General features: G+C 47.9%; 2 protein-coding genes across 2 annotated transcripts in view; both read right to left on the minus strand.

Annotated features, from left to right (window-relative positions):
* The window catches only part of LOC143975797 (N-acetyltransferase 8-like), a 47,050-nt gene extending 45,273 nt beyond the window's left edge, over window positions 1–1,777 (minus strand). Inside the window, exon 1 of the mRNA XM_077478337.1 lies at window positions 1,756–1,777. The gene's annotated coding sequence lies outside the window, so the exon portion shown is untranslated. The remainder of the gene's footprint in view (window positions 1–1,755) is intronic.
* Window positions 1,778–11,449: 9,672 nt separating this feature from the next.
* Window positions 11,450–12,237, minus strand: LOC143975798 (N-acetyltransferase 8-like). Its single transcript, XM_077478338.1, has one exon. It carries the CDS (start codon window positions 12,229–12,231, stop codon window positions 11,569–11,571), a length of 663 nt encoding a protein of 220 aa, XP_077334464.1. The 5' UTR covers window positions 12,232–12,237; the 3' UTR covers window positions 11,450–11,568.
* Window positions 12,238–15,758: the final 3,521 nt, after the last annotated feature.

The following is a 15,758-nucleotide window of genomic DNA, read 5'->3' on the forward strand; positions in this document are numbered from 1 at the left end:
CCATCAAATGCAGCCACTTGTGCCCATTATATGCAGCCACTTGTGCCCATTATATGCAGCCATTGTGCCCATCAAACTCAGCCACTTGTGCGCATCATATACAGCCTTTGAGCCCATCAAATGCAGCCACTTGTGCCCATCATATGCAGCCATTGTGCCCATCAAACTCAGCCACTTGTGCCCATCATATGCAGCCACTTGTGCCCATCATATGCAGCCAATTGTGCCCATCAAATGCAGCCACTTCAATCAGTTGCAGAGCATTGAGGGAACCGACTAGCAATTTAGGAAAGGGTTTTGAGGATGGAGCAACTCTGCTTCTATCTAACACTGGGTGAGCGGTAAGATTGAAATCGCCCCCGACGTCCAAGTCTGGGGAGAGATATCGATCTAGGGTGCAACAGAAGCATTGGAAAAATGACGCCTGGGCTTCAATTGGTGCATAAACAGAGGCTACACCGATAGCACGGATCTGTATCGTGCCTTGGAGGATTTTACATTGGCTTTCAGGGTCTTTATGTACGTGGCTAACGTCAAACAGCTGGGTGTTGCGTATGAAAATGGCTACTCCAAGGGACTGTATCGATGGTACAATAAAATAGTTTGAAGGCCTTGCCAAAATATTGGGGATGATTAGAGACTGAGAAATAGGTAGGTCTCTTGTATTAGCAGCTCCTAAAACTTTTATAATGGCGAAAAAAGTATTTTCTGCGCTTCTGAGGAAGGTTAAAACCTTGAACGTTATGGGATATTATTTTAAAACCACTTCCGGACTGCCCATTTTATATATGCTGCTGCCATAACCGAGATATCCATCTCTTCAGTGGGAAGAAGGGTCCTTACACTTGTGGTCATTGGGAAGAATGGTCCTTACACTTGTGGTCATTGGGAAGAATGGTCCTCACACTTGTGGTCGTTGGGAAGAATGGTCCTTACACTTGTGGTCATTGGGAAGAATGGTCCTTACACTTGTGGTCATTGGGAAGAAGGGTCCTTACACTTGTGGTCATTGGGAAGAAGGGTCCTTACACTTGTGGTCATTGGGAAGAATGGTCCTTACACTTGTGGTCATTGGGAAGAATTACCTCCTTACGGATAGCTAAAAAGATCAATGGAGTCAGTGGGAACTTATCTGAGAGGCAGAAATTGCCCAATGCTGAAGGAACCCCTAGCAACCTCTGGAGGAACCCCTGGGGTTCCACGGAACCCTGGTTGACAATCACTGCTGTACAGACTCGCACCCACATATACAAATTACATTTGCAGGAGTATTTGGAAATCTGAGGAGATGGAGGCATACTCTTCTATAAATCACAAAGACATGGACAGACTGATGTGTTGAATATTTAAAGCAGCCTGTTCATGTCATTTAAAAGATATTTTCATTATTTTGCAATCCACTTTCATTAAAATAATCCTACCATGAGGGTCCCTTGTCAGACACTTCCCGTTTCAGGGTGACAACGTTGTGTCCCTGCCTCTCATTTGCACTCTTACATTGTCACCCCATCATATGTCTTCCAATAGAGACTACAAGTGGCTGTTTCAGAACATATTATACAGGCATGGTCTACTGCTGGCACCATCGGGAAAGCAACCCTTATTCATCCAGCCATCACCGTGGTGTATGTAGGCAGGACGTGGCTGCAAAGACCCCCCGACAGTCTCTTCTATCTACCAGCATCCACCTGTAAATCAAACATGAGCTTTGGGTGGACTAACCCCATAACTACACAGATTGCTTGGGGAACTTACCTTCAATCTCTGTGCTGATGGATGGTAAGTGGTTCTAATCCTCTGTCCGGTGCTGCAGCTATCTGTACTTTGTAACAGGCCAGGTTATAAACTATAATATATTATATACAATTTAGCAAATGATTTACAGTCATGTATAGATAGAAACAAAGATAACACCCCAAGGTATTTATATATTCCATCTCATCTGTGCAATCACCAGTGGCGTCGGCAGGGGAGGGGCTGACAGTGGCTGCAGCCTCGAGTGGGTCCCCAAAAAGCCCCAGGTCTCGAGTGGGCACTGTTCTATTATTAGCCCTGGGTGCCACCGCCTGCCACCGAGACTGATCTGATTCTGAGCGTCACCGAATGACACAGTAGGTCCTGCTTTCTGGAGCCTGCAGCGCCTATGATGAACATCCCACTGGTCCAATGGCGGGACCGCGGAACGTGTGACATCCATCATAGGCGCTGCAGGCTCCAGAAGGTGGGAATTACAATGCGGTCGTCGCGCCAGATCGATCACCGCTCGGCGCTTGGGCGTGCGGCTCTCCTCCTCTCCTCTGAGCCGAGCTGAGCTTCTGCTGCAGGACATGTGAAGTCTGTCTCCTGGTCAGGTAGGTCAGTGTGTGTATGTCAGGTAGGTAGGTCAGTATATGTCAGTAAGGTAGGTCAGTGTATGTTAGATAGGTCAGTGTATGTATGTATGTCAGGTAGGTCAGTGTAGGTCAGGTAGGTCAGTGTAGGTAGGTCAGAAGGTAGGTCAGTGTGTGTATGTCAGGTAGGTGAGTTTAGTAGTCAGCATTGATGGGCACTGGTAAGCCAGGCAGCAACCAGCAAGTGAGCTTACCCCCCACCACACAACCCCACCGCCCAGCCAAAAAAACCCACGCCACTTCAGACCCCCCCGTGCCTTGGACTTTGGGCTGGTCTTTTTGCCATCTAGCAACTCCCCTGGCAATCACACAGCAAAAGAAGAAAGACAGGCGTGGCTTGGACGGGACCCAAGATGGCCGCTTGAGACTAGAGCTCCTGCACACCGAGCACTTAAAATGCCTTTCGTAGGGATTTGCAGACACCTCCAATCATGGGTAAACCTAATAGAAGCACCTCAGCACCCTGCACTTTGAAAGATACCGGAACGCAGCTCGGTAAGAATATACCGGAGCTGTTCCAGAATCAACACCCAGGAAAGCACAAGGCATCACAGGCCTCACAGGCCTCAACCCCGGACTCATTCAGAAGTAGATCTGATTCACAAACGGATGGAGATGGACCCCTGGATCAACCTCCAAGCCTGCTGGATCTGCAAAAAGATCTGAAAAAAGTTGCTCTGGATATCAAACATACTCTCACAGCAGCTATATCCAACCTAAAATCAAACATAGAAACTATGGCCCACCGACTCATGTATGTGGAGCAGACCTCTCAAATCCACGTGGAGGCAATCAGGCAAGTTCAAAGAACGTTCAATTACCAACTACCACATATTTTTGATCTACATCACCAGGTGGAAGATCTAGATAACAGGGGATGCAGACACAACATAAGGGTGTGGGGGGTCTCTGAGGGAATCGAAGCTGCAGTACTACCGCAGGCAATCTACTCCATGTTTAATAACCTGCTGGATCGTCTGGCAGACTCCCCCATTGAGATGGAACGATTACACCGCGCTCTGAGACCCCCCTCCTCGGGACTCTGAACCACCAAGGGACATTGTATGCTGTATTGTTAACTTCCCTCTTAAGGAAGAAATACTTTGCAAAGCTAGAGAGAGAGAGGCCACATTTTACTTACTAGCACAGACATTAACCACTTACAGACCGGACCATTTTGCTGGTCAAAGACTAGACCCCTTTTTGCGATTCGGCACTGCGTCGCTTTAGCTGACAATTGCGCGGTCGTGCGACGTGGCTCCCAAACAAAATTTACGTCCTTTTTTTCCCACAAATAGAGCTTTCTTTTGGTGGTATTTGATCACCCCTGCGGTTTTTATTTTTTGCGCTATAAACAAAAATAGAGCGACAATTTTGAAAAAAACGCATTATTTTTTACTTTTTGTTATAACAAATATCCCCCAAAAATATATAAAAAAACATTTTTTTTCCCTCAGTTTAGGCCGATACGTATTCTTCTACATATTTTTGGTAAAAAAAATCGCAATAAGCGATTATTGATTGGTTTGCGCAAAAGTTATAGCGTTTACAAAATAGGGATAGTTTTATGGCATTTTTATTAATAATTTTTTATTATTTATTTTTTTACTAGTAATGGCGGTGATTAGCGATTTTTATTGTGACTGCGACATTATGGCGGACACATCGGACATTTTTGGGACCATTGTCATTTATACAGCAATCAGTGCTATATAAATGCAGTGATTCCTGTGTAAATGACACTGGCAGTGAAGGGGTTAACCAGTGGGTGGCAGTGTAGGGGTTAAGTGTTCCTAGGGGTGTGTTGCTAACTGTGGGGGGGTTGGGCTTTCATTTAGTGAACACTGATCTCTGCTCCAATCACATGAACAGAGATCAGCGTCACTAGTTGCTAGGCAGAATGGAGAAATGCTGTTTATACGGCATTTCCTCCATTCAGCTGTCCCGTGAGACGATCGCGGGTATGCCTGCGGCGATCGAGTCCACGGGACCCGTGACCGGACTCACGGGGGTCCCGACCAGCGCGAGAGCGCGCCGCCGGCGGCACGCTCGCGATGGCAGGGCAGCATTAAAGATTGGACGTGCCTGTACGCCAATATGCCTGCCCGTGCCATTCTGCCGACGTACATCGGCGTGCGCTGGTCGGGAACCGGTTAAACTGTTCCAAGATCTTTCTCAAATAACATTGCTGGAGGCACTCTCGCAACATTCAATGTAGATGAAAGTTCCCATTCTGTCGCTCTGCTTCTGCTAGGGGCCGCACTGCACTCCTCTGAACACCGGAAGACTTCCCTGCTTTCTGCGAGCAACTCGATAAACCTCAGATTAATCTTCCTGAATGGTATGCCTTCTGCTTTCCAAAAGAGCTTTGCAAACCGGAACCCACAACCCTTCAACGAAGCCCTAAAGACATCAATCCAGATGACACAGATTGGATCCTACCACTCCCAGGGACCGACTTTCACGCCGAGACCTACACCTACGCAGCCCGGGGCTGGTCGCCACTCCCCGACGGGAGCGACGTGATGCCTAACCCTATCTGAATCAATTTAAATCAGCTTGCTTGTAAGTGCTACCAACGTTTGTTCCTAATACTGACCTTCTTTTAAAGTTTGTTTGCTCTCATAATTCTGTTGAAGCACCTGAACTCACCGAATTCCTTTTGCATTGTGGAGATCCCAACGACACATGGCGCTGAATGGGACTGTTGAACTGAACCTCATACATCTTACCTAGAGGTAATGCTGACCCACACGTAAACACCAAGCTCCAGAAGGCCATCACTGAGACAATAGCCATCTATGATACCTCCCCACCACACGGTAACAAGTCTTCCTCAAGACCATTCAACCGTCCTCCATCCACCTCAAAATGCTGAGATTAGTGGACAAACAATCTGAGTTGGGGATCCAACTATACACATTGTGGGTCCCCCTCCCCCCCCCCCCTTATTTTTTATCTCTTTTACCTTACCCAACAAGGCAAACTTATATTGATCGTACTGTACCCATGTACATTGAAATGCCTGCAGGGGGCGGATGGGGAGGGGCTTGAGCCTTAGCCGGTCAGAAAACTGATCTATATACCCAATTAATTACCTACTGTGAGGAATTAGCTTGTGAGAATCACCTTTTTTCTGAATGACAGTCAGCAAACAGGCACTTTCTTAAATATCTGGTGGATGCCAGGTTTATTTGCAGGAGGTTTGCAAAATAAAACAAACAATAGATTAAATCCTTTTCATCCGACACTAACTAAAGAAATAGTCTCCTCTCTATACAGTGCGGGACTGGTCCCCGTCACCCACAAAAAATGTGGAAAAGCAAAACTTTTAGCCCAACACCCAGAGCTCCTCTCACTCAGGTTCTTTCCTGAGTCTCAAAACCAGAGCGACCTGTTGTGCTGTCTTCCTGGATATTTAAAGTCCAGCTGACTGTGGACTCGAACGTCCGGACTGGAACCCAGCTTGCCACAGAGGCTGGAAAAACCCGGCCGGATTCCGGTTTAGTCCCTTACAATGGAACGAATGCGAGGTGAAATGTACCCATTATCGCGTATCTCACCTCGGATACGTCACACTACATATACTTGTCACCAGATGTATCCCAAAATCCCCACCGCAGTAAACCAAATTCCCTCTAACAATATGATGGGTGCGAAGGTCTTCCTGGCATGGGCTGGAGCTACTCCTGTGCCCCTGCCCTCTGCTTCTTATTTTGTTATACTAGACCAGCCTTTCTCAACCTCTTAAACACAGAGGAACCCTTGAAATTGTTCTCCGGTCTCAGGGAACCCCCTGTTAAAAATTATAAATGGACAACCCAGGATACATTAGTGTGATGGTCAGTGGGAAGAATGGTCCTCACACTTGTGGTCATTGGGAAGAATGGTCCTCACACTTGTGGTCAGTGGGAGGAATGGTCCTTACACTTGTGGTCAGTGGGAGGAATGGTCCTCACACTTGTGGTCAGTGGGAGGAATGGTCCTTACACTTGTGGTCAGTGGGAAGAATGGTCCTCACACTTGTGGTCATTGGGAAGAATGGTCCTCACACTTGTGGTCATTGGGAAGAATGGTCCTCACACTTGTGGTCATTGGGAAGAATGGTCCTCACACTTGTGGTCAGTGGGAAGAATGGTCCTCACACTTGTGGTCATTGGGAAGAATGGTCCTCACACTTGTGGTCAGTGGGAGGAATGGTCCTTACACTTGTGGTCAGTGGGAAGAATGGTCCTCACACTTGTGGTCATTGGGAAGAATGGTCCTCACACTTGTGGTCATTGGGAAGAATGGTCCTTACACTTGTGGTCATTGGGAAGAATGGTCCTCACACTTGTGGTCAGTGGGAAGAATGGTCCTCACACTTGTGGTCAGTGGGAGGAATGGTCCTCACACTTGTGGTCATTGGGAAGAATGGTCCTCACACTTGTGGTCAGTGGGAAGAATGGTCCTCACACTTGTGGTCATTGGGAAGAATGGTCCTTACACTTCTGGTCATTGGGAAGAATGGTCCTCACACTTGTGGTCATTGGGAAGAATGGTCCTTACACTTGTGGTCAGTGGTAAGAATGGTCCTCACACTTGTGGTCATTGGGAAGAATGGTCCTCACACTTGTGGTCATTGGGAAGAATGGTCCTCACACTTGTGGTCAGTGGGAGGAATGGTCCTTACACTTGTGGCCAGTGGGAGGAATGGTCCTTACACTTGTGGTCGTGGGGAAGAATGGTCCTCACACTTGTGGTCAGTGGGAAGAATGGTCCTTACACTTGTGGTCGTTGGGAAGAATGATCCTTACACTTGTGGTCAGTGGGAAGAATGGTCCTTACACTTGTGGTAGTTGGGAAGAATGGTCCTTACACTTGTGGTCATTGGGAAGAATGGTCCTTACACTTGTGGTCATTGGGAATAATGGTCCTCACACTTGTGGTCAGTGGGAAGAATGGTCCTCACACTTGTGGTCAGTGGGAAGAATGGTCCTTACACTTGTGGTCATTGGGAAGAATGGTCCTTACACTTGTGGTCGTTGGGAAGAATGATCCTTACACTTGTGGTCAGTGGGAAGAATGGTCCTTACACTTGTGGTAGTTGGGAAGAATGGTCCTCACACTTGTGGTCAGTGGGAAGAATGGCCCTTACACTTGTGGTCGTTGGGAAGAATGGTCCTTACACTTGTGGTCATTGGGAAGAATGGTCCTCACACTTGTGGTCATTGGGAAGAATTACCTCCTTACAGACAGCTAGAAAGATCAATGGTGTCGGTGGGAACTTATCTGAGAGGCAGAAATTGCCCAATGCTGAAGGAACCCCTAGCAACCTCTGGAGGAACCCTAGTTGATAATCACTGTCCTAGACTAATGAGTTTTAAAACTCTTCTAAAATATAGCACACATATTGTATAAACGTGACAAGTAAAGGCAGCTAATGGCTATTTAGAAAAGGCAAAATGGCCATTCCACTTTATTCCACTCCCCGAGAACTTTTACCAAGTTGACCTTACTTCACTTAGTGGTGATGATAATTGCCCCCCCCCCCCCTACTCTTCTGATTCTATATCTCCAATTCCCCGCAGAACGAACAGGTGTCTCCCATTTTCAGGAGTAAATGCATCTAAACCCCATCTAATAAACATACGACTAGGCCATTAGACCTACCCATCAGCCCTTACTCTCTGGTCCTTACTTCTACACCAGGATCAATGAGCAATGGCAAGCTGCGAGCTACACCATTTTTGCCAGACATCGCTTTAATGTGGTAACCCTTACAACACACTTTTTGCTACAGGAAAGCCTACAACAGCGTGAGGAGAAAAAAAAAGGCGATCATCTGCTTATGGGCAAGGGACACCGGTCCTGAAGAGGAATGCAGCCCATCTGCCTCATCTGGGCCAATCAGTATGCCCTGCCAGTGCCCACCAGTGCTACCTATCAATGCCCATGAGTGCCACCTATCAATGCCCACAAGTGCCACCTATCAATGCCCACCAATCAGTGCCAATCAGTGCCACCTAGTAGACATGGGCGCCGTCATTAAATTTGTTTCGTTCTGTTCCGTTACGGTTCGTATTAAAATTAATTCATACTTCGTATTTCGTGTCCGAAATTTAATTTCAATTCGTATGAAATACGAATTGTCGTTAGGTTCGTTAACTTGTACGAACATTCGTTACGATGAATTTAAAAGCAAAAATAAACCTCAATATGTAATAATAAATCATTTCCTATCCAAATACGAATTTTCGTTAGATGAGGGGCTCCCACTATCCCTATGCTGTGCTGACTTCCTCCCGGTGATTCGTAAACAAAAGTTTGTATTTCGTCCAAAATTTGGATGCATGGCAATTCGTATTTCGGATCCTCCCGAACATACGATTTTAGGGAAATACGTACAAATTTGAGATTCGTACGAAACGAATCGCACATGTCTACCACCTAGCAGTGCTGCCTATCAGTGTAACCTACCAGTGCCAATCAGTGCCCATTACTGTCACCCATCAGTGCCCATCACTGCCAGCTATCAGTGAAACCTATTAGTACCACTTCTCAGTGCCCATCAGTGCTACCTATCAATGCCCTTCAGTACCCCCCTTTTGTGCCTCCTCTCAATGTGACCTCTTAGTGCACACCAGTGCTGCCTATCAGTGCCCACCAATGCCGCCTATCAGTGCCCACCAGTGCCGCCTTATCAGGTGCCCATCAGTGCAGCTTTATCGGTGCCCATCAGTGCAGCCCATCTGTGCCCACTAGTGCAGTCCCATCAGTGCTCATCAGTGCAGCCTCATCAGCATACATCAATGAAGGAGAAAAATTACCTGTTTTCAAAATTTTATAACAAAATATAAAGAAAATATATAATTCTTTTTTTTTTTTTTAACAAAAAGTAAAAACCACAGAGGTGATCAAATACCACCAAAAGAAAGATCTATTTGTGGAAAAAAAACGACAAAAACAATTAATTTGGGTACAGTGTTGTATGACCGCGCAATTGTCATTCAAAGCGTGACAGCGCTGAAAGCTGAAAATTGGCCTGTGCAGGAGGGGGGTTTAAATGCCCGGTAAGCAAGTGGTTAAGGATTTAGAGAAGATCTGTAAAGAAGAGCGGGCCAAATTCCCTCCTGAGATGTCTGCAAACCTGGTCACCAACTACAAGAAACGTCTGACCTCTGTGCATGCCAACAAGGGTTTCTCCACCAACTACTAAGTTATATTTTGCTTGGGGAGCAAATACTTATTTTACTCACTGATCTGCAACTCCATTTATAACATTTGCATCGTGTTTTTTTTTTTTTTCTGGGTTTTGGTTGATATTCTGTCTCTATCATTTAAAATACACCTATGATAAAAAAAAAAAAATGATACACCCTTCATTTCTGTATGTGGGAAAACTTACAACATCTGTAGGGGATCAAATAATTATTTTCCCCACTGTACAAGACAGGCATTATTGCATGCAGCAAGTAAGTAAACTAGCTGGAGACGAGGTGTTTCTAGAAAGAAATTCAACTTGCCAGCTCAAGACCTTTGAAGAAAGACCCCCTCATCTCCCACTATGGGGGAGGTTCAAGAATTAAACTTTACCCAGGTACTGCAGGAGTAAGTGGATATAATGGTGTCTAGAACAATACCCCCACCTTCCCCAGGCATGCACTGGCCATTGGGACTACCGGGAGTTTCCTGGTGGGCCGATGGCTCAGTGGGCCACTCTGATGTAAGGGGGCTGGTGATGGGACACTCTGATGTAAGGGGGCTGGTGATGGGACACTTTGATGTAAGGGGGCTGCTGATGGGACACTCTGATGTAAGGGGGCTGGTGATGGGACACTTTGATGTAAGGAGGTGCTGATGGGACACTCTGATGTAAGGGGGCTGGTGATGGGACACTCTGATGTAAGGGGGCTGGTGATGGGACACTCTGATGTAAGGGGGCTGGTGATGGGACATTCTGATGTAAGGGGGCTGGTGATGGGACACTTTGATGTAAGGAGGTGCTGATGGGACACTCTGATGTAAGGGGGTGCTGATGGGACACTCTGATGTAAGGGGGCTGGTGATGGGACACTCTGATGTAAGGGGGCTGGTGATGGGACACTCTGATGTAAGGGGGCTGCTGATGGGACACTCTGATGTAAGGGGGCTGCTGATGGGACACTCTGATGTAAGGGGGCTGCTGATGGGACACTCTGATGTAAGGGGGCTGGTGATGGGACACTTTGATGTAAGGAGGTGCTGATGGGACACTCTGATGTAAGGGGGCTGGTGATGGGACACTCTGATGTAAGGGGGCTGGTGATGGGACACTCTGATGTAAGGAGGTGCTGATGGGACACTCTGATGTAAGGGGGCTGGTGATGGGACACTCTGATGTAAGGGGGCTGGTGATGGGACACTTTGATGTAAGGAGGTGCTGATGGGACACTCTGATGTAAGGGGGTGCTGATGGGACACTCTGATGTAGGGGGGCTGGTGATGGGACACTCTGATGTAAGGGGGCTGGTGATGGGACACTTTGATGTAAGGAGGTGCTGATGGGACACTCTGATGTAAGGGGGTGCTGATGGGACACTCTGATGTAAGGGGGCTGGTGATGGGACACTCTGATGTAAGGGGGCTGGTGATGGGACACTCTGATGTAAGGGGGCTGCTGATGGGACACTCTGATGTAAGGGGGCTGCTGATGGGACACTCTGATGTAAGGGGGCTGCTGATGGGACACTCTGATGTAAGGGGGTGCTGATGGGACACTCTGATGTAAGGGGGTGCTGATGGGACACTCTGTTGTAAGGGGGCTGGTGATGGGACACTTTGATGTAAGGAGGTGCTGATGGGACACTCTGATGTAAGGAGGTGCTGATGGGACACTCTGATGTAAGGGGGCTGGTGATGGGACACTTTGATGTAAGGGGCTGCTGATGGGACACTCAAAATGTAAGTGGGCCGGTCTGGATGAAGTCCAGGGCCAACTTTCTGTCCCAGTCCAGCCTTGACCTTCCCTGTGTGCCCTGTTGGTTTAGATCGTTCAGTTTGTATTTACCAGAACACGTGTACATTTATACATGAAGAAATTATAGAGGAAAACCACAATAAAATGTTTATTAGACTTGACTAGCGTTGACCATACAATAGAAGGCCTACAGATCGAATTTAGTCTCATGGCTCTGCCGGGTACAGTTGGTATAGTTGGTCACTGGATGTCATACTGGTAGAACAAGATTTTGAAGTCCAGCAGTTTTGTGAAAGGTTTCGGACGATAAAAAGTGTGAGTCCGTCGGAATCCCATTTTATCGTACATTTTCCAGGCATCTTTCTGGGATAAACTGGTTGTCAAAACCACCGCCTCGCAGCCCCTCTGCCGGGCAAAGTCAATCATAGTCCTACACAAGGCTTTGGCGATCCCTCTACCCCGATGGCTTTCACACACCGAAAGACGTTTTAGCTCCAGGTGCTTTTCTCCTCCGGGGTATGGAGAAGGAGCAGTGCCCACCGTCCCGACCACCTGTCCTCCAGACTCCGCCACCCAGAAGCAGCGGCCATCTTGTTCCAGGTAGTGCTTCCTTATGTCCAGCATGTCATCAAGACAGCACAGTCGGATATAATTTCGGTACATACGCCAGGCCGCATACCACAAAAAACCCACGACGATGGTCGCGGCACAGATGGAGGTGGTAAGGGACACGATGTCTAATGCTGGAAGAACGAGGAGAGCCAGCAATAGAGGCCAGATGTGGGGCTGTCGTATTGCATGTTTAAAGGCTTCACTCGTATGTTCGGCAGTTCCAGAAACAAACAACCGCCTGGCCACTTCGTAATCCGAATCCTCGTACAATCGTATAATGAAAGTAGACATTTTGCCTCCCTGTGAAGAAATAAATATATAATTACAATTAAATTATTAAAGTGGATCTAGCACCAGCTATAATCTTCATGGTAAGCGAATGCAGGCTAAGTATTGTGTAACACTTCCAAGTATTTATTGCCTCTCACAGAGTCCACAACACCACCAACCTGCTTTTCTCTTAAGAAGGACAGCACCATCTTTGCTCAGGACCTATCCAGGGTCCCCATCTACTTAATCTTAATTGCAAACCAAATGTTGAAGTATTTTTGAACAACATTTCGTCAAGTTAGGTCACCTGAGTCCAGGTGATAGATGCACACCGTTGGAGTCAGGAGTGCACCGCTAAAGGTAGTGGACCCTACGGCTAACTGCTGGGGATGGAACTCTGGGTGGTTCAGGAAGGCAGGTCCACTGGAGCACCAACATGGATTCCACTGGGAAATAGAGCATACGATTCCCCAGGGCGCGGAGTCTAAGAGCCAGCAGGTGTTCACCACAGCCTCTAGTGGTGAGGGTGGACTGTGCTGCAACTGACTACAGGTCGCGGCCCCCCAGGGTCTCCCAGCTCACGGTAGGCTACAGGAGGACAGAGGGGAAGCAGCAGCCCCGGACAACAAGGGATAGTAAGGAGATAAGCCAAAGGTCAGGGCGATTAGCAGACAAGGATAGCCAGAGAACACAAAGGTCAGGGTCACAAGCAAGCAGGGATAGTCAAGAACAAGCCAAGATCGGTAAACAGGATCAGACGTAGGACACAGAGCAATGAGCACAGGTTAATATAGAGTTCCCTGATAGGGGCTGGGGTGGGGCCATGCTTTGAGCAGAGATTACTTAAAGTGGAAGTAAACTCCCCTATCGTTTTCAGCCAAGGAAGCTGCCATCTTTGCCTCTGTTTAATCTTCAACTGCTATGGTGCTGCACATGTGATTCGTTATGACACCAGCCATTGGATGGTTTGATAGTTTGGCTGAGAGCACATCCAATAAGCAGTCAGCATTCCCGGCATGCCTTTTTTTTTTTTTTAACTGTTTAAATTGATGGGTTTACTTCCACTTTAAGCAGCCAGGTGAGAGTGGCTGGCCTCTTAAGCTGAACACATGGAGAGGTAAGCTGACAGACAAACATTACTGCATAACCATGACAGAATGTACCAACAATTTTCATATGAATTCTCATATGACTTTATACGAATGTTCGTTCAAAATTCTACTAGTGAATGGCCAGTTTCAAATTCCAGCCTTACCTACCTTAGAAAATTGTACAGCCCCCAACACCAGATTCCCAAATACTAGTAGGGGAGAAGAAGACAACTGGGAAAAGGCCGGGTACAGATATCTATAATGGATAACCACATGTCACCCTGGATCCATGAGCACGGGTTTGCCCGGTTTCTATTATTTAGACTGATTCCCCATCGGGTATGTAGGAATACAGTACATTCACTTGAGAGCCTGGGAGGCCCATAGTTTCCTGTATTCAGAGGTGGCCAATCAGCTCAGGGTTTTTTGCAGCCAGAACTTTTCTTTTTCAGCATGGGTTTAGGCTAGCCATTCTCAACCAGGGTCCCATGGAACCCTAGGATTCCTCCAGAGATGGCTAGGGGTTCATTGAGCTGTGGCTAACTGACCTTCTATGTGATAGTGCCTGCATAGATCCAGATCAAACACCACTTGGCAGAGCCAGAGCTATGACTGTAAGGGTGTCATTCTGACCACCAATGTAATGAGCATTCTTCCCACTGACCACCACTCATGGAAAGGGCATTTTCCCCAATGATCAACAAGTGACTACTCATAGAAGGGGTTTGTAGGTGGGGTGCAGCATGATGCAGCGGCAATAATTCACCAGTGCAATAGAAAACTTGTATTGAAATAGTACAGCAACAGTTCACAACTAACCCAGTGGGAAGGCTGCCCAACCGAGAGCACTTACGAAGAGAAGAGAGCAGGTATCAGCCAGACTGACAATGTCTGTCAAGAGAGCAGAATGAGGCTTGGCCATCTCATGCTCAAGCAGGATAATCCCAAAAGGAGTTGCGACCCGACTCTTTCCCTCCTCGTCAGGAACCTTTCACTACTGCTAATACTGTACTTAGCATGCAGGGTACCTGTCCCTAGTCTACTCCCTAACAGGCAGGGTACCTGTCCCTACTCTACTCCCTAACAGGCAGGGTACCTGTCCCTACTCTATCCCATAACAGGCAGGGTACCTGTCCCTACTCTATCCCATAACAGGCAGGGTACCTGTCCCTACTCTATCCCATAACAGGCAGGGTACCTGTCCCTACTCTACTCCCTAACAGGCAGGGTACCTGTCCCTACTCTACTCCCTAACAGGCAGGGTACCTGTCCCTACTCTGCTCCTTAACAGGCAGGGTACCTGTCCCTACTCTACTCCCTAACAGGAAGGGTACCTGCCCCTACTCTGCTCCTTAACAGGCAGGGTACCTGTCCCTACTCTACTCCCTAACAGGCAGGGTACCTGTCCCTACTCTGCTCCTTAACAGGCAGGGTAACTGTCCCTACTCTACTCCCTAACAGGCAGGGTACCTGTCCCTACTCTACTCCCTAACAGGCAGGGTACCTGTCCCTACTCTATCCCATAACAGGCAGGGTACCTGTCCCTACTCTACTCCCTAACAGGAAGGGTACCTGCCCCTACTCTATCCCATAACAGGCAGTGTACCTGCCCCTACTCTATCCCATAACAGGCAGTGTACCTGCCCCTACTCTATCCCATAACAGGCAGGGTACCTGTCCCTACTCTACTCCATAACAGGCAGGGTACCTGTCCCTACTCTGCTCCCTAACAGGCAGGGTACCTGTCCCTACTCTACTCCCTAACAGACAGGATACCTGTCCCTACTCTACTCCCTAACAGACAGGGTACCTGTCCCTACTCTACTCCATAACAGGCAGGGTACCTGTCCCTACTCTACTCCCTAACAGGCAGGGTACCTGTCCCTACTCTACTCCCTAACAGGCAGGGTACCTGTCCCTACTCTACTCCCTAACAGGCACTTTACCTGTCCCTACTCTACTCCCTAACAGGCAGTGTACCTGTCCCTACTCTACTCCCTAACAGGCAGTGTACCTGTCCCTACTCTACTCCCTAACAGGCAGCGTACCTGTCCCTATTCTACTCCCAAACAGGCAGGGTACCTGTCCCTACTCTACTCCCTAACAGGCAGGGTACCTGTAACAGGCAGGGTACCTGTCCCTAATCTACTCCCTAACAGGCACTTTACCTGTCCCTACTCTACTCCCCAACAGGTAGGGTACCTGCCCCTACTCTACTCCCTAACAGGCAGGGTACCTGTCCCCACTCTACTCCCTAACAGGCAGGGTACCTGTCCCTACTCTACTCCCTAACAGGCAGGGTACCTGTCCCTACTCTACTCCATAACAGGGGGGGTACCTCTCCCTTCTCTACCAACTCGCAAATGCGTGCCAAACCTGAGAGCTGGGACATTAAGTAGGCACTGGCTGACTCAAGATGGCTGCAAAAGTCACATGGGACGGCAGCATCCAACCAAC

This window comes from Lithobates pipiens, unplaced genomic scaffold, assembly GCF_037356315.1.
Source record: "Lithobates pipiens isolate NorthernLeopardFrog02 unplaced genomic scaffold, aLitPip1_a1.2 Scaffold_13, whole genome shotgun sequence".
Classification (NCBI taxonomy): Eukaryota; Metazoa; Chordata; class Amphibia; order Anura; family Ranidae; genus Lithobates; species Lithobates pipiens.

Bases quoted from the DNA above. Each gene is read 5' to 3' on its own strand.
- LOC143975798 (XM_077478338.1), bottom strand. From the start codon at position 12,231: ATGTCTACTTTCATTATACGATTGTACGAGGATTCGGATTACGAAGTG.